Source organism: Numida meleagris, chromosome 3, assembly GCF_002078875.1.
Source record: "Numida meleagris isolate 19003 breed g44 Domestic line chromosome 3, NumMel1.0, whole genome shotgun sequence".
Taxonomy (NCBI): domain Eukaryota; kingdom Metazoa; phylum Chordata; class Aves; order Galliformes; family Numididae; genus Numida; species Numida meleagris.
The window spans coordinates 70,854,248-70,874,220 of record NC_034411.1 but is presented as its reverse complement, the minus strand read 5'-3'; the positions used below and the strand labels follow the sequence as shown (position 1 = coordinate 70,874,220).

The 19,973-nt window shown below is 34.6% G+C and overlaps 1 protein-coding gene and 1 long non-coding RNA gene across 6 annotated transcripts in view; one reads left to right on the top strand and one right to left on the bottom strand.

Moving 5' to 3' along the window:
* Nucleotides 1-19,973, bottom strand: part of ASCC3 (activating signal cointegrator 1 complex subunit 3) — a 261,190-nt gene that overhangs the window by 39,927 nt on the left and 201,290 nt on the right. For all 5 annotated transcript variants that reach the window (XM_021390450.1, XM_021390449.1, XM_021390448.1 and 2 more), the window contains 5 exons: nucleotides 16,508-16,645; nucleotides 16,286-16,406; nucleotides 12,756-12,888; nucleotides 10,180-10,305; nucleotides 63-174 (listed from right to left, as the gene is read on the bottom strand). In XM_021390450.1, coding sequence (XP_021246125.1) covers nucleotides 63-174; nucleotides 10,180-10,305; nucleotides 12,756-12,888; nucleotides 16,286-16,406; nucleotides 16,508-16,645 — 630 coding nt within the window. The remainder of the gene's footprint in view (nucleotides 1-62; nucleotides 175-10,179; nucleotides 10,306-12,755; nucleotides 12,889-16,285; nucleotides 16,407-16,507; nucleotides 16,646-19,973) is intronic.
* On the top strand, nucleotides 10,265-12,749 carry LOC110395711. The gene is made up of 3 exons (XR_002436585.1): nucleotides 10,265-10,356; nucleotides 10,437-10,489; nucleotides 12,418-12,749. It is a non-coding gene; the product is annotated as an uncharacterized LOC110395711 (long non-coding RNA).

The following is a 19,973-nucleotide window of genomic DNA, read 5'->3' as shown; positions in this document are numbered from 1 at the left end:
GCATGCACCCAATTGTTCACAATTTCTAGGAGCATGTATCTTAGTGCACATATTGGTCTTACCTCCCCGATTTCAATACAGTAGGAGCACTCCAAATCAAAGAGGGATTTCTCAACAAGGCTCGAGAGGTATTTGTTCATAGTGTCATGGCTCACATTGTCCAAGTTATAGTAACTAGAAGAATTGAAAACAGATGCATCACACAAGTACTTATAACACACTGGAAATTTTAAACAATAACATATTGTAGGAAAACTTCAAGGCTGCTATAATACATATGCACACTTGGAACAACAAACACACAGGTTAAACAATCAAACACAGAACTACTCCCTGATATAGTTTAACAAGAAATTCATGATTCTTAAATGGATTGCGTGAACAACCAAAATAGTAACATGTACATATGGAAATATGGTAATTTATCTGTTTATTAATAGAAAGGTTGATACAAACAGAACTGGACTGGCTACATTTTGTTAGTGGGAAAATTTTCCTCCTTGCATAAGTATAATTTCCTGATTATGTAAGTTTGAAAATGAATACACAAACACTTTAATTTAAAGAAAAAGGAAGAAAACCCATCCAGGGTAGCAAATGTTCTTACATTCAGGAACTCTGAAAATAAAAGCTTGGCATAGAGTGACATCTCTTGAAAAAGTAAACTTACACAAATCCAAATGTTAATATTTGTTTTGTATTTCTATGTCATTTTACTGTCAAGGTTAAAATTACTTTATTACTAATATGTATGGAATTGGGTATTTGCCAATGTGTTTATTTCACATCTTTTGCAGGCGAAAATGTTTGGGTAAACTATATGTACTAACAATGTTTCTTTGTTATCTGTATTGGGGAAAAAAGTTTATAAAGTGTGTTAAAACATTCCTAGTGTATAAGAAAGAGAAAGTGACTGAAGTCAGTGCTCCTTAACTGTAGAACTTAAGATTTATTATAAGATTCTTACACAAACTAACACAGTTTCAGGGAGAGCTTTTACCCTGGAATCCACAGATAAAAATGTAACAAGACCTCAAGTGTTAGATTCAACAAAGGCAGAAATTTAGAAAGTAACTTTTAAACTCAAATGAAAACTGAGAACACTCAGAAAGTTTCAAAATACTGAATTTAAGAAATTTAAGTACATTGTACAATTTCAAAGTAGAAATAAAAAAAAAATCAATGATCTATTGGGTTATTAAAAAGCACAGCAAAAAGCTTGTGCCTGCTCTTTTACTTCTGGAAATTGCTGTCACTCATACAGACTACTGAGATTGCTGCAGTGATGAAAGATGCTCCTTTGTTCCTACTGGCTGCTTTACTAAATGTCCTACTGTTTCCACTGTGCACTCAGCATCCCCACTGGAAACAATGCCACATGCTGTAATGAAGATTAGGTTCTTTCAGTGTTATTTTGTGCAGGTGTACAACAAGCTGTGTAACAGTGTGTTGAGATGCATTTCAGTTGATTTTACATAGTTACATCTACACCTGAGTTAGTCTTTTTAACTCTCCTTACTGTCAGTGGAGAGAAGCATGCACTTACAGGATGCTATTCATCCGAAGTATTTCAGATTTCTGTTTTAGGATGAGGTGAAATGTGATTACTGACTCAAAAAGGGAGTTTAGATAATCAATTCAGTTGTTGATGGGGCAGAAGAATCCCATTCTTTGATTTAAGATCTATTTCCTTTACTGCAATGCTGCTTTTAGCGAATTTCAAAAGATGGAACTGTGATGTAAGTACCAGAAGCACCCTTCCATGACTGTTTTTTAATATAATCTGATAAGCAATGTTATTTTTTAAAACAGATTTTAACATTTCTTTATCTAATTTTGGGATAGCAGTAGCATAACAGAAAAAAGCTGCATGCTAAATAGCAATACAATTATTTCTGGCTTTTTTTGTTGTTGTAAACTGTAAATTATGGGGTTAATTCACTGAACGTTCACTTATAATTGAATAAAGTTGGAGTAAAACACTACTACCACGAAAAAAGTTATTAAAAATCTGTTCTGTTCTGTGGAGACAGTCAGTTACATTAGACAGCAAAGTATCTATTTGGCAGTAGAGTATTCAGCTCCATGGTATTTAGTATCAGTTCATGTTAAGATGATCTTAAATATTTAAATCACAGTTGCTGTTCAAAACAAAACAAAACAAAGAAGCAACTACACTAAAAAGTTTTATATGATAAACAACCACACATTACTGACCCTATGCAAAGAAAACATATTTGCAGCAAAAGTAATTATTTTCAGCAACTTAATTTTCATGAAAGTCATGAAATCTACAGCAATGACATAAAAAGGTCACCTGCAGCTTTCCTCCCCCTGACATTTTAGCAAAACACAAATTCTGTTTATTAGTAGAAATTACTCTCTATCATTTTGTTTACCTTCTGAAAACAATCCAAGCAAATTAACTACACACATTGTTTATGGGTGTAAAAAGATTTTCTATTTTATAGATCTAAACTGCTAAAGATTCATTAGTATTTTTCTCCAAATTGAATCTAGCACTACTTGAGTGACTAATTAAGGCACTTTGTTGTCACAGCATTTTAGACTTCCACTGTACTGTTTCAGCACTATTATCTGCAGTATCACAACACTGATGATAAATACTCATGAAATTAGGGAAGAAATATGGTCAATACAATGAAATTATTTTTTAAGATTCTAATTTCAGACACTAATTCAAGGAGATTTTATCTTGTAGTCTAATTTTCAATACTGCATACTGAAGACAATGATAGAAAACATTATAAAGCCTTTTAAAGCTATATTAATTTAAAATTTGCTGATTTTTGGTAAATTATTGTCAGAGTTGTAAATATCTATCTGCCTGGTGCAAAACAAACAAACAAACAAAAAAAACCAACGTTAAGAAAAATCTTATATTATTTGCAATCTTGAGTAAAGTGGTAACAGTGTGTTTTAACTACTATCTGTAACAGGGTAAATATATTTTTGAGCACACACACAGGAGCTTCTTGGTCGTTCAGCACATTTTCCCTTAATAAAAAGCAAAGCCATTCATCTAGAAAAACTATGTTAAAATCATTAGCAAAAACAGAGGTATCGTGTAGACATTAGGTGGTATTTTGAATGTGCTGGCATAAAAGCAAGTAGAATTTTGCATGTTGGTATGCTCCAAATATAAAAAACTGCTTTGTATGTAAGTTCCTCTAGGAAGCTATATTACCTAACTATTTAATTACAGATAAAGAATAAAAACAATGCAGTTTCATGCTCACTGCATTGAATCATCTAGTCATTATTTTCCCTTTGCTATAAACAGACAGCCTACCTTTTTATCAGCACACCATTTCATTTATTTCACAGTGAAGCCCAGTTTCACAATAATTGACTTGTCAGAAGCTCTAATTTATGAGGCTGGGCTCTGTAAGCCTTCTCCTATATTGGACTCAACCTGCACACAAGCAGGGTTGAATATTTACAATGCTGTTAACAGGTGCTGAGTTGTTTAATGATTCTAATAGCCAGAAGCGTACTGAGAAAGCCAGCGGGATCACAATTACAGGCTGTTTGAACACAACAATTACTCGTCCCCTGAGAGGTGTGAAAGTCAAAGGCAGTTTTATCCTAACATCTAGCACATGGGCTAGACAGGCTAACTTCCATTAGTAGTCCATTGGGAAAAAGCAATAACAAACCCCTAGGTATCGTAAGAATTTACAAAGTATGTAAAATTTAAACAATCAAAAACTTCTATAAAATAATATATTTAAAAATCTCAAACCTTGTAAAGCTTGATAAGAACAACAAACCATGAAACATAAACTTATTTCCCTAATCTAAGGAAGTGTGGAATTTCATCAGCTGAAAAAGACAGAGAGACGTGCAGGAACATAAAATGTAGATGAAGTTACACAAAACATTTAGGATTTAATGTGAATGGTGGCAATCATTTCCTGTTTAGCCTATGTAAACCTGACCTGAGATCTCTCTGGGAAATTTTTCATCAGCCTTGAAATGATCCCGCTATAACTGTCAATGCTGTGAAGTCATTTGTTACAGCACCATGTTTTTTATGTTCAGATTATACGGTAGTAATAGGGACACACATAATGAAAATCGGTGGCAGAGTCAGCCAAAAATATTAAAAGAAGAAACTTGCTAGTTGGAAGGCCATTGGAAACAAAAGCACGAAAGACTGCATTCACTTGACTTCCAGAATGTGTGCTTTCTGATGTTTTACAGTCCCGAAAGATGAATTTTGTTATGAATAAGCATGGGAGAAGCACAGATAGTTGCTTTCATAAAAATCTTTTCTGCAGTTCCCAATTGTGTTTAATCTCATCAGCTTGTAGCCTTTGGTGGCTGCAACCTTTAAAATGGCACCATGCAAATGGTACTGAGTAGATGTTACCACTGACGGACTTTCATAGGCGGAGCTACGTGACCATGTACCAACCCACTTCTGCTGTAAAGGTATCACTGACTGTCTGCAGTCTGAGACTGGCTTGCTAAAATGCACCAGAGCATGCAGAAATACTACAGCCAGTAATCTCTATCTGTATTTTACTTGACACATTAACTTATTGCATTCATATATTTGCTTATGCCAGGTGTGAGGAATGCTTTGACAGATACTCCGCTATTGTTAATTAGTTTTTAGTATTTCATTGGGATTACCTCTGGCATGAGGTACCACCATATCAGTGCTTCCAATTAAAATATTTACAAGAGTTACCTTCTGAAAGTCTTTTGCAAGATAAGAAACCAGAGGTAACAGGTACATGTAAATCTGCTTACATTTTGATTATTTCTTTCTTCTATAATATACCCAGGCATAATTTGCCCACAAAAATCATATCCAAGAGCAGTAAGACAATTACATGAATTTGTTTTCGGAACGGAAAGATGTCCTGAGCCTTGTGTTCCTACAGAAGACCAGGGCAGACTGGGCAATAGGAAGTGGATCAGATACCCAGCAGTCTGGGGCTTCCCAGTCTGGGAGAATCAGAAGAACTTCATCTGCATGAATAGTTTGGTAAAAGCAAACCACCTTCCTATAGTTTTCACATCACTGTGACTCCAATTATTTAAAAGAACAAACTCCTCTTATGGAGTCCATAATAATGCCTACAGTTGTGTTATTTATGAAGGGAAGTATATACATACATAAAGGTCTAAGTGTTACTGTGAAAGAGAGGATCCAAGCTAAGAAATATCAGTTTAGCAACTCCAAATTTGGATATTGGTGATTATTACATTCATCTTCTGACCTTATGTTCTTAGTAGCTACTGCTAAACTTTTCCATTTTTTTTTCTTTTCATCTTAGTTAATTTAACTTTCTTCATTAATCCACCTTCTGATATAATTCCAAACAAGTCCTGAAAGTCCATGCTTTTGTCACTGGATTCCATACAAATCATTCTACTCTGACTGGCTGAATATGATTTCACTTTTGTACCAGAAACTATTATGGAACAATGTTAATCATCATTTTTATTCTGCTGTTTTACTCATATTACAAGGGTTGCTCCGAAATTACTCCCTCCTATTTCATTATGATGGCCCACAACATCAGAGGCAAATACTGGTGGTACGGCAGTATTAGTTGAACCTTCCCACCAATATTCTATTACATTTTGTTGCTGTGTGACTGATGGCAGCAGAACTGATAAAACAAGGGTGTGGCATTGAGTTCCTTCATGTGGAAAAAAACGGCATCCATCAACACTCATTGATGGTTGTTGAATGTTTATGGAGACCAAACAGTAGATGTCAGCACAGTGAGGTGGAGGGTTATGCGTTTCAGCAGTGGCGTTAGTGATGTGAAAGACAAGCCATGTTCTGAATGGCTGTGCACAACTGTCATACCACAAAATGAAAACTGTCTCAATCAGCTCATCTATACAAATCAGCAGATTATGGCAAGGGAACTGTATACAGAGCTGAATATAGGCTTCAATGTGTTAGAAATGATGGTGCCAATATTGAAATACTGCAAAGTTTGAGGCAGATGGGTCCCACAAATGCTCACACAGGAGCAGAAGGAACACTGCTTGCAAGTTTGTCAGGACCTACTGAAGCAATACAAGGCTGTCCTGGATCACATCATTACAGGAGATGTGGTGTCACCACTACTAGCCAGAGTCAAAACAACAGTCCATGGAGTGGTGACACGTGAATTCCCCAATGAAGAAAAAGTTCAAGATACAGCCTTCATCAGGTAAAATGATGTGCACTATCTTTTTAGGTAGGGGTGATCCTTCTGGACTTCCTGGAACCCAGACAAACCATCAACTCTGATCAATACATCACAATGCTGACTAAGCTGAAGGATCAAACCTACAGAGTCAGGCCAGAGAAAACACTTTCTCTCTCTTGCAACACAATGATGCCAAGCCTCTTATCAGTTTGAAGACCAAGGAATACGTTGCCAATCTTGGCTGGACTGTTCTACCACATCCACAGTATAGTCTGGATTTGGTACCTTCTGATTTCCTCTGTCTGAGCCAATGAAAAATGGATTGCATGGGCAATATTTTCCTAGCAACAACACCATCATAACAGCTGTGAAAAGGTCAGCTCTGTTGGTGCAAATTTTTATGAGTGCGGCATACAGGCTCTTGTTCAGTGCTGGTGAAAATGCATAGCTAATGTTAAAAAGTAGTGTTTTGTAGCTGAGAATTTGCTTTTTCAAACAGTGTTATTATGCTCTTTGTATCTATTTTAGTTTTTATGGAAATAAATAGGAGGCAAGTGCATATGTATACATACACATATATATGAAAATACATAAAGACCCACACAATTTAAGAGCGGTATGACGTATGCTCTCAGAACATCTAAAAATTAACATTCCAGATGAAAGCTGATTCTGCCCAGCTTTACATATGTTGTAAATTTCTATTTCACTTTTACCGCTTATGTATATGGAAAATATAACCTGATTTACTGAAAACTTTTACCATAGCAATTTCTCTTTTGTAGAAAGTTGCAGATTATAACCTTTTATAAGGGTAAAAGAAAGAAACAGTCAAGGAATTCCAGCCAAGGAAAGAAGATCTGCCTAAGTCTTCAGTCTGCTAGCTATGACAGATGAGCCTCTCAAAATAGCCCCTTTCAAAGAACAAGGCAGTTAGTTGATCAGTCTTTAAACATGATCTTGACTAAGTAAATAAAGGCTAAAGTTGTATATGGAGAGAAGAACACATTATAGTTCTTGACTGAAATAGTACAGAAACTCAGACTTAAACTACAAATTCAAAAATCTCCACATTGCTTTGGGAAAGGGAAAAAAAACCCTCTCTATACTGAAATTGATATACTTTGCTAAGCAGTTTTATTTGGATTGCCTTTCTTGTTTGCACATCATCTTTTGAATATGAGCATGCACATGGCTATACAGCACGCCACTGACTGAAGCTGGTACTCAGTTACTCCACTGTCCCAAATCAACAGCTCAGCTACTCCTCTTAACTATACAGATAAAAACCATTTCACAGATTGCAGGATACAGAGATACATCAGATAGGAAAACTAAAATGGTTTGATGAAAAAAAGTGTTGTAACACGCAAAGATTTTTTTTAACAACACTATTTACAAAGCTGTTACTACAAGGCTAACAACGTATCTTGTGTGCCACAAAGAACACCTTAATTATTTACATCTTTAGAAGAAACTGGGCAACTTAGAGCAAAAGGATACTATGATCTTTATCTCACCGTAAAGTTAGATTAATATTATTTAAATAATATAATTAAAATTACTTAAATTGTAAGTAGGACACTTTATGGTACTGGTTTGGAATAGAATGATCCTAGATTTGTTTATGCAGCTTTAATACACAAGTAGCTTAAACTGGCAGTAAATAAGATTATAAATCTTCTGCATATTACCTAAGACCATTATTTTGGAGATTTACAGCATCACATGCAATGCCTTTCATGCCAAAGAATCCCAAGGCAATTTACCAATCATGCATATGGGAATTACTTATTTACCACTAAGGTACAGTCAGTCACCTGCTGGCTGGAAAATAACTGTTGTTTCATGATGGAGAGAATGTCAACAAAATTGCTTCAGGGCAGGACATGATAAAGAGCACAGTATCAAGTGACACTGAGTATCTACTGTGTTAAGTACTCAAAACAAAATGTAGCCATTGTGAAAAAATAACCCCCTAAACCTCTGAACTATCAAGGACCACAAATAGCTCTTGTCTGGTATTATCAAGTATTTCATATATTCATTTATGGCACAGTAAACACCACTACTGCACTGCAATTTACTAAAAGTTATCTTAACAAGCATTGACTTCATAAAACTCTTCAGTTTTCTTTTGATGTATCTCATTCAAACACCGATTCAATTAAAATACTATCTACAGCATGTATGTCCAGGAATGCTACTAACTGGCAAGTTTAGTAAATTTGGATGAAACTTTGTATTAATTATTAACACATCAAAGAAAGGAAAAGTGTGCACATCCATTGCATTTGTGCTTGGTATCTAGAAATGACCTCTCTGTCAGAGTCAATAATGTCCTTCATTTTTGTCTCTGCATGACTGAGTACTAAAGGAACGCTGAGTACTTCTGTGTGGATGAGACACTGGGGAAAGCAGAAAAACCTGTGAACTGCTCCAACCTGCTTGTGAGGTGTTCCAGCAAAATACTCCAAATTCATTAGAAAATTCACTTTGCATTCCTATCCTGCCATTATGGGCATGGCGAGTCAAGATCTGTTCGTATCACCTTCCACTACAATGACCTTGCTTCTCACTATGAAATAATGGGTTTGATTTTCTCAGTTTTCTTAGAACACCCTGAGAATAGCAGAACTTGTGTATACAAATTGAAACCGTGACAACTACACATTTAACTTTCCATAACACTACACATTAAAGAATCTGCTGGGAAAAAAGGCCTTAAGTGAACACATCGAACCCATTACAGTGGGAATCTTCTTTTACACTAGGAAGAGCTTGCCCATTAGAACATACTATATTTACCTATGGGCCATATCTTTTGTCTTAAAATACTACCTATCATAGATATCACATAATTAAAGCTTGCTGAAGACAAATCAACTCTTTCGTAGGGCAACGCAATAGTAAGACACCTTAAAATAACACCACTTATTCTTTATACTAAAAAAGAATATACAGTTTTCAACATCAGTTGTGGTTTGGATCACAGCTTTACCTTCATCTAACCTAGATGAAAAGAGAATTTAGCTTTTTGCCCCTCTCAGACAGAAACATGCTTCACATACATTTATTCATTTTGTTAGTTCTAGCACTGCATTTATTTCCAAGAAAATTAGATGGAAATTCTGTTCTGTGGGAGAGTCTCAGAACAGAGCTAGATGTAAAATTCAAAACTAACAAAGGCTGAAAAAAGAATTAAAGGAAGTTATTGTTTTGGCTTTTATCAGCTGCAAGTGCCAGCGCCAGTTGCCTGTAAAGAATTCAACTGAAAACTCACCCAAACATTACAGCAGCAGCATGATTTCAGAAATACATACTCTGCAATACATCAAGAAATGCCTAATTCTTTATTTGCCACATTATTTTGGTGGGTGAATGATCATGTGGTACATAACATACCATTTACCCAAAACAATGTTGTAAAAAAGGCAGGCTAGTTGCTGGAACAGCTCAGAATGATCTGCATACCAGCTGCAACTAGGCAGGATGATATCAATCACTGAAAATATTGCACACATGGTTTCACCAGGAACCCCTAATGAAAGTAAACTTTATCACAGACAAACAGCTGATAGCTATCCTCTTATTTATTAGCAAAATTCAATCTTTGTGGATTTTCTATAGAAAATTGGGAACAACATATCAATGTGGTAGCAAAAAAAAAAAAAAAAAGTAACACATTATAAATACAATATCTAAAAGAATGTGATAATCTGCAGTTTTATTTTAGGGATGCTAATACAGCCCTCTCAATAATGCTATTTTATAGCTGTTACTAAATTGTAACATAAGTTATCTGCCAAAAAATGCATTTATATTTAGAGAAAAAAAAATGTGCACACAAGTTTTATTCCATGTGTGGGCCAGTAATGCTCCTACACTAGAGACTGCTAACTATTCTAGGCTCCAACAGCAGCAGGATCACCTTTGGATCAACTCTACCCTCAAGCTACCTTTAGATTGAATTGCGTTTGTATTTTATACTCACGTTGGGTTCATTATAAGTCGTCGGAAGAAATAAGTCCAAGTGATATAATCCATTGCATCCTGCTTAGAAGTAATAGTTCCAGCAGCAATTTCAGCATTCAAGTGGTCAGCCAGCACATCTAACAAGCTGAAGAACAGGAAACAAGAGGATTTTGCTAACTTTGCAATCAAGAGACAGGTAATAAATACAGTTTGTAGACTTGTGCATTAAAAGGTTTATTACTTTAACTGTAAAAATATTATGTATTTATTTTCCAGTGAAAGAGAAGAGAGGAAGAGAAGTAGGGCAGATGAGGGGATGTAATTGCAAGGTCAGTCATCTTCTTTACATGATATTGGTATGAAGCTCAAATTATTTTTTGATTGGACCAAGAATGCACACGTTTAAGTAATTCATGGAATGCATTCAGATGGAGCTACTCAGGGATAACTTCTGAACACTGTATGTTGACCATATGATCATGTTGTTTTAATCCAACAGAAAATCATACAGAAAGACAAACAGGAAATGAAACAGTGGCAATAGCTTATGTAATACCTGGCAGATACTTGAGGGGCTATTAAAATTATATCAAAGATGCTACCCCAGATTTTTCCTCATCTTCACTGAATGTAGGGAGAAAACAAACCAGCAAACAAATATGGTTTTACCCAGAAAGGTCTAAACTCAAACGCAGAAGAGCAAATACAGTTTAAAATGATTCCTGCAGAGTAAAATACTATTTTAGTTTCATTAAATGGAACAAAGACCTTCTCTTGGGTATCTAATGAGATCATGCCTGGCTGCAGTTCAGTCAGGAAATGGTAAATATCTTTAAAGATTTGCCTGATTTTTACTGTATTATAATCCTTTTACTTCTCTTACTGTTCTTTTCCTATTGCCAAAAGTAAACAATAATTAGGTATGAGTGCTGTATTTCAAACCCATGATCAGTGAGAGCACAAGGCCTGTCATACAAGTTGTGTACACCAGTCTTAGAACTAATGCATAGACAATCACTTTTAGAAAAATCTGTAATTAAAAAAATCTGAAATTTAATTTTAAACATTGGAAGTACTACACAGAGCTGATAAATCTGGTCTCCGCTAGAACAAGATGAGAAAGCATTCCAAAATTAAAAAAAGCCCTCCAAAGTTCATCTTTGAAGCTATGAAGCTCTTCAAGTATCTTTGATGATCATAAAAGAGCAGGACAACTCTCTGAGCCAATCAGATCACAACCTACACATAACTTAATGAGATTACCATTAACATGAATCTTCATTCAAAAGTTCATCAAGTATTGTTTTTTATATAGTGAAGGATATAATGTATCAAATTGCTGATATCAATAATTATATAAACACAAAATGATCTACTAGAAGTATGGAATAGTTACAGTATTCCAAACAGGAACAAGATGTGACTATTATATTGAAGATATGATTTTGTTATCTACAAATGTTGCTTACCTACTTATGAGTAGATTTCCTGGTTTATTCTAGCACCATACAGTCTGGATATACCATAAACTTTTAAATCATGCTGCTCTTCTGACTAACTAGCTATTCTTTTGAAGAAGTTCAACTCCTAGCCTTTTGTGCTAAGTGGAATGACATCTTTATCATTATTTTTTTTAATTAAAAAAAAAAAAGTATGGCTTGGCTTCCTATAAGGAAATGAAATGCGTGCCTCCACATACTTTCTTTGCAAAATATTATAAAAGGCCCCCTGTGCAGCACAGAAATTAACCTTCAAATACACCTGTCCGTTTCAACTACACTTCACAGGTGGATAGCACTTGCAAGTTCCTGCAAATTTCCTGATCAGACAGACATCCAATCAGTGTTCATGTTGAGGGACTAAGCTTCCATAGGAGAACAATACTGTGAATTCTTCACTGCTGAGAAAAGTTTTCACTAATGCTCATGCTTAATTAGAATTCTAAGAATTCCTCCATGAAACATGCATGTATAGGAGACTGATATAATTGCTTTTGCTTTTTGTCGAATAACTGTTATAAGAATCAAGGCACAGGTTACTTTATGCTGAGCAGAAAACTCAGTTACGTTCAGAGAGGCTTCTGACAAAAATCTCACAATTCAGAAGTGAAAGATGTGTTCAAGTTTATCAATCATTTACACTAGGCACACTTCTTTTTGAACTTATTAGATTTTTAAGACTGTGCAGTATATGGTACACATCTTCTAGGTGAAAAGTGCTGGAAAACCACCTATTTCTTTTTTTTTTTTCACACTAGGAATTTGTAATGGAATTTCAGAGAGGGTTGTGAGGATCACATATAACTGTCCTGCATGCTTGCCTTGAAGAACAGTTTGTTGTTTGAGACTACAACCAGAAGCAGAAAAGCGTTTGTAATATTATCTAGATGTATATGTAGTATTATCTAGAAATGAACTAAACAGTTCAACAGTGCTTCAAGACTCATGGAAGAAAGGATAGATAATTTTTTTAATGATTTTACTCTAGGACTCTGATATTTAGAAGATACTCAACACAAGAATGTTTCTTTTCTGTATCCCTCATGTGTATTACTGTTGATAGCTCAATTAGGTTTTCTGATTGCTTCAACTTTACCTGGATTCCACTGGGAAAGGTTCATAAAGGAATTTTTTGTAGAAGTCTTTCTTAATATCATGAACTAGAATTACAGCTTTGCCTTGGTCATCAAATTGTGGTCTGCCTGCACGTCCCATCATCTGAAGTACATCTGCCAAAGAAACAATAATGTATAAACCCCATTTTATTTAAATGTATTTAAATAAAATGCAGAAATAAACATTTATTTCTATATAATGTGTAGTAAAGGATTTTTAAAAATCCTTGACATAGCTAATTTTTTTTCCATCTCATATACATTCATGACGAACCTCTTTCTAGTAGAGACTATCTTCCTGCATACTTGAAGACCACCCATTGCTATAGTATCCAGGCCTACATGTAATATAGATTCCTCCTTTTCTCCCTCCGTTCCACATCCATCTCTCATCTGATATCATGAAATTAATGATAAGAGAACTCACAAAGCTTACAATGGCAACTGTATATAATTTCCTAAATTTCTAGTACTCGCCTTCCCTATAATAGATGTTCCCTGTACAAGCCTTTCTGCTGTATGTAATTTCCATGGTTTATAATGTTTTAGAGGAAAAAAATGGTGAAAGCAAATTCTAATTGTTGACAGCTATATCTGCTACTCAAACTTCAGGACCAATCATATTTGTTACAAGCACCAGAGTAGGGAGGGTTTCACATCATATGTTGTCCCTGGATCACAATATACAAATTTAAAAGCAGGTAAGGTTAAAGTCTACCTATACCACTCTACCTGCAAATACTAGTTAGTTAGTGATTTCTAGAAACACTGAAGATACTAGTTTGAACAAAACATACTCAACTTGCTAACTGCCTACCAATATAGGAATGTTTATTATTTATCTGTGTCTTTTCATTATCTGAGAAATGCATCAGCATAGGTTTTTCTTTGTCTCTCTCAGCAGAGCTCTGATTCCTTTCTGGTGCCTCCAGCAGTTATTTAAGTTTGAAGAAGCAAGGGGAATTAGTTCAAAAGTAAATTTTAAATCTTTATGTTAAAATGTATGTTTTGAGTATTCTCTGTGAGATCTATCATACCTGCAGGATATGTAGTTTGCTGAACCTGGCATTTTAGAAAAGAATTTATTCAGCCTCAGAAGCAAAGTAAGTTTTTTGGCCCAGCAGTCAGCTGTGTATTGTGGTTAAAAAAGGACAGCCAGAAGGTGTAGAACATGATATAGGAATGGACAATGATTGGAGAAACAGCTGACGATGATAAACAGAAGTTTTCAGTAACATACTTTCACTTGTTGCACACAAAAACTACATTAGACACTGTTTTTTTAAAACCAGTTTATTCATTTTGTAAATTTAGAAGCAACATGAAATATAAAATGGAACTTGTTTGAAAATTATATTCCTGAATAGGTGTGTGTACAGGGGAAGATGAAACTTCTTGTTATTCTATTATGGTGAATTAAATTCTGCATAATACCACTTAGGAAATGGATTTACAAAAAAAAAAAAAGTCAGGATATGACTTCTGCCAATATTCCCCTACATAATTATCCCAAACTTATATTTTTTCTACTGACTATATGCTACTTGGCTGCTTTTAACCATTGAACTAAACTCCTGAAATGTCAAATACTATCCAACTGGATGAGTATATGTCTGGTAACTGTGAGAAGGTCCTCCCCAAAACCTCTGACTTCACTGAAATAAGTGTTTTTCCTTATTTTGAAATTACCGAGCTCTCCAGAATGAATCATTCTGCACTCTGCTGCTTCCTTGGAGTCAAAACATCCATAATACAAAAAGGCAAGTTCAGCAGGGAGAAGCCAAGTTAATGATGAAATAACGAAGGCATATTTGAGGGCAGCATTAAAGACAGTATTGTGAGCATTTGGAAATATTTCCAAAATAAACTTTAAATTTTCATTTAAGTGCTGCTGAAAAACGGTATTACCTATCCATAGGACTTCCAAATACATGAATACTCTCTAGAAAGTTATAAGTGCTCTAAACCACACCACATGTTTCTTCATAAAATAAGGAATGTACACTTTCTGTTGCAGTGTAGACAACAAAATCTAAATCATAGATGGTAACTTCTGTTGCTTTTCCCAGGAAGTCTTATATAAAACTTAAGAACTGAACAACGCCCACTATGCAAGTAATCTCAAATCAAAAGGTAATAAAAAGTGAAAGCATAAAGTTTTCTTAATGCCTTTGCGAGTACTTGTACAAAATATTTCTAAAACAGCACAGTAAGGCTCCAGTGCTTACTGAGTTTCCAATTTCTTTTGAAAATATTATTTTACCTATTACTCTCTATTGCAGTCCCACAGATTCAACATAAAATCTAAAATATGAGTTGGTTTCTTTCCTCAGCACTTTCCCCCATTCACTAATAATGTCAGTTGCCACTGTTCTTTCAGTCAGGAAGTATGAGATACTACTTCTCTATGGAGGCTGTTTGTACGGGGTTTACACAAGCCAGTCTGTCACAAAATGCAAGTGTACATGGCTAAGCTCCCAGTTTATAACAGAATCTTTGAACGAGAGAGTCAGCCTGGAAATAGATCTCAAGTTTCTTGAAGAGCACTAACCACTAAATTAACACCATGATGGGTTACTCGGAAAAGTAACCTGAGCATTATTTTCAGTTTGAGCTTTTTTCATTAGTAAGCTTCTCTTGCTAAAAAGATGTGTGGCTAAAAAGATGCAAAATCTCTATTTACACTACAGGTAACACTTAGATTGTCTTTAGGTGTACACATCTCTGGAACAGTGCCGGATCATTTAATAAACTTTCTCTTATGAAAAGAGAAAGAGAAAACAGAACAGGAAACCTGGAATAAATTTAGCTTGTCTTCATTCTTCAAGCTTAGTACCATCCAGACAAATATTCTCCCTGTCTGAACTCTGAAATAAGTTCCTCAAGTGTTCAGTTTCTTAAGCTTGTTGAAAGCACTGCAGAGCAGCTTATGAAAAGGTGGAAATTACTGGAGGGTAGGAAGCAATAAAGGTCTATATCAAACCAGAAATTCAAACATTTAATTAAGCTGATTATTTTTGAAGTATTACTGAAGACAGTACGCTAGTTAAAGTCTTCGTATACTGTGAAGTAACGACATAAATTTTATGTTCTCATATACGCATGACTCAATTTTTGCACCACAGGTAAGTTTATTGTTAAAAATCTGTTTATATTTTAGAAAAATGTTTCAAAAATGAAAAATTATTGTTTGTGTGAAAGCCTCCTTTCATCCAAATTACTAGACAGCTAAATACGACTTTATATTGTCCCTTCATAACTATTTTGAATGATACACATTAACAGAACTTGAAAAGGAAAAAAGATTTACAAAATAGAAACATTTTTTTATCACATAAAACCTTAAGAGTTCTCTTACAACTCACATTAAACAATGAAACCCATCTTCACAAATTCTAGCTTCTACCTAATTTAGGTATTCTCATTGGTTAGTGACTAAATAATTCAGATTATTTGCATATACTTGAAATACATTTCAGCATATGAGCATTCCCATAATTTATGTGAGTACCTGTAATGGGATAATCCACATAACGCCTTGTTTTTCCATCATAGTATTCTGTTCCTTTTACAATTACTAAATGAGCTGGAAAATTTACACCCCAAGCTAATGTGCTTGTGGCAATAAGAACCTAAAACATAAAAAAAGATTAATGAGGTATACATAACAAAAAGCCAACTTTTAAAATTCTGTGTAAAACTCATTATGGCAGGATTCAAAGAACAAATATACCTGGATTTTACAGTTCACAAACAATTCTTCCACAGTTTTCCTGTCTCTCTCATGCAGACCGGCATGGTGCATGCCTATTCCAAAAGCAAGAGTCAGCTTCAAATTTGAATCTCTAACTGTCCCTATAATGTCATTCATCTGTAACAGAGCAAATAGTTGCAAATAGTTACATATTTTAAAACAGAATACTCAGACTTTTTAAAACTTTTAGGGTTATTACTATCTTCATTTTATAGCAAAGATAATTTGCTTAACAGTTTACACAAACAGGAAAACACGGTCTGCCCTTTGAACAGTCTTTTTCAGTCTAATCAGAACAATCAAATACTGCATTAAGAGTGGGAGGAATAAAAAACTACAGGACTTTATTGAGCCAAGCAGAATGGATAAGGAAATAAAAATGCTGAAAAATTTGTGACAGGTCTGCAAATGCTGTGTATTCTGCTCTGTGTTAGTGTAATGCAATTCCTGGTATAAAAATATAGGAAACCCTCACAAACAGTAATGTAACAATCCTGAAAAATAAATTTGGTTTTCTCATGCCTATGAAAAGATAGACATGTGTCTACAATTTGATAATTCTGCAAATATTATCCATGAACAGAGTTCTTGATTCACATGCAGAAATGCAAATTTGAGTTAATGTTTTGAGAGTGAGTTTATAATTTATCGGTTCAAATCCTGTACCGAAATCCAACATACAGAAAATGTTTTAACTTGAAACCTAAAATTTTAGATAAAAAGTTATTTTTTCTTCTCCCCCCCTCCCCCAGTTTTCATGTCTATGACTATCTGGAAACCTTTTAACTATCTACCTTTCTTGCCTAAGTCTTCTTGTGATAAGTTCTGTAATAACCTCAATTATTTCTGCAGACTACTTCTGTGAAAAGCACCTCACTAGTAACAAACACAAGCTTTGTAACTTTGTCTTCCTTAGTGACTTTACCCCTCAATACTCCTTCCATTGTCATATTTTGAAGGCAATTTACTATGTTATTTGATTTTCATATAGTTATAGCCAGGAACTTTCAAACCTCATCTCTTATTAGTGGTTTCCTGGTGCCACCAGCAGTGGCAGCGTGATATTGCATACTTATAGGCAGCATTTTTCATAGTTAACCTAGGAGGTATAGCCAAATTTAAAGAAAATAGTCTTTAAACTTTAAAGTCTTTAAAGAAAAATGTCTAAGCTCAGACTGAGTATCATGAAGCACTGAGCTTTGATACCCGTGTAACTGCAGTGATACAGCATCATTCCCACTTTGACTATGAGGTGTTGCACTTCTGAAGTTCAGAACTGTAACTTTCTTGGAATGTTTCCTAGGTTTTATAATTGTCAGACCTTAATATTAATACAATTACTTCTGTATCTAAGCCCAAGTAACGTGTAGCATTATTATTATAAAAAAATCCTTTAAAGTTACAAAAAAAACCACCAGAGAATATAAGAGTCTATACACAGCATTAAAAATTATAAAGGAGTTTAAAAAGTCTTTTGGACAGAAAGAAGTAACAAAGAACCAAATTTACAAAAATATTATTTAAGTTTTGGCTTTGTCTAATCGGTCTGAACTAACTAATGAAAGCCTCCAGACTTCATTTTCTCTTGTAATGCAACTGTCTGGATGTTCTTTGTACTATCCTGTATCCTGGCATGTATAAAAGAAAAGATGCACAGAAAAGAAGAGAGTAAAAAGGACTATAAAACTTAGAAAGGAAAGGAAGCTGGAAGAAAAAAGCAATGGATTGAGAAGTGAAGAGGGAATAAGTCTGTTTAGGAAAGGGAAACAAGAGGGGTAGATAAGCAGAAGAGAGAGAAAAGAACTGAATGAAAGGAGGATATGTTAAGTGGTAATGTCTATCTACTTAGATACAATCAGCAAACTTTTGATTTCTCTAGTGAATATGTAGACGTGATTGTAGTGTAGACAACATTAATTATGATCCATCTTAAAGATTTCTACTTCTAAGACAAAAAACTTGATAAAATGAGAACTTGTGTACTGTTTTTCTCTACAGTCATGACCACCAGCTATAGTAGTAACTGTAGTTGATCAGCTATATTAGTAACTATATATTCAAGTGTATTACAGCTTATTTTTTCCCCCTACAGATCTATGAAGTGGTATTGGCACAGTGTTAAGACAGACACTGAGAAATAACAGTTTTACGTATACATTTCAGAGGCAAGGAAGTCAGATGAAAAAGTGGAATCAGGAAAAGAAATGAAAACATTAATTCATTTACAATTTACTTAATTTGTCTGTTTAAAAATTGACAAAAGATATTAAATTGCTTTTAAAAAATAAATTGCTTTTATAAATCAAATTTTTATCCTCCCCACCAAGAATCATCACCTGATGACAATCACATCTTTAATGTAAGGGAACAAGTCAGTTATAATGACATTTATTTCATTATTCACGAGTTGAATTTGATATTGGAAAAATAATGAATAAAATCCCTTTTCCTCTAGAAAATACAGTGATCAAATTAGCTGATTTGGATTGGTCTATAGCAATTAGACTGCTCCTTCAGCACGTGCAGTTTTACAGCGTTAGTTCTTTCGAGTACAGAACCTGAGCTAAACCTTTTTGTCATATAGCTTCTAGCATATAACATCCTAAATTCACACAGTTGGGAATTTATTCAAAGATGTTCTTCCTGCTTTTACAATCAGCGGTGGTTGTTTTTTTCCCCTCTGATTTGTATTACAGCAGTGGCCCGTGGTGCTGTTAGTCATACCTGCAAAGCAGTGTAATTTACCACAAGAAAACTAAAAAATCCTTAGCAGGAGAGCTGGCGCATGTACTACTACCCTGTCGTTTTAGCAGCAGGGAATCCTAGTCATTTTTAGCTGACCTCTTACTTTCACATAAATCAGTGTAATAAACACAACTATTTTACCCACAGGCACAATCCAAGGCTTAAAATTCATTCTCATGACAGTTTATTTAAAAACATAGCTCTCTCTTATGTCAATTTAGTTTTAAGAATATTATCATTTTTTTATTATGAAATGCTGGTGTAATTAGTAGTTTCATTAAGCAGAAACAGACACACCATCTTGACTATAAAAAAAAGTCTAATGTTTCTACAGTGTTACAACTTCATTCATTCTTTTTGAAAAAAAAGTAATGTAAACTCAAAAAAGGTGAAAGAATTACAGAAAATGTATTTTAAAAATAAGGAAACGTACATGCTACTGATGTTAAAACAAACAAAGAAACAAACATAAACAAAACAACAACGCAGAACACTTGTAACATTGATTCAGGGAACCTATTGCAAGGAGGGATTTTCTGTGGGCTCCAAGGAAGGCAGGATTGGGCCCATGTGGAGAAGCTTCTGCTATTTTTCACAAATCTCTTGATGAACAGAAAAAAAACCTTCTGTGCTTTCCTCTAGCATCAAGCTGACTAGGATTTCACCTTTTTACTAAAAACCTTTGAAAACCAACAAATAT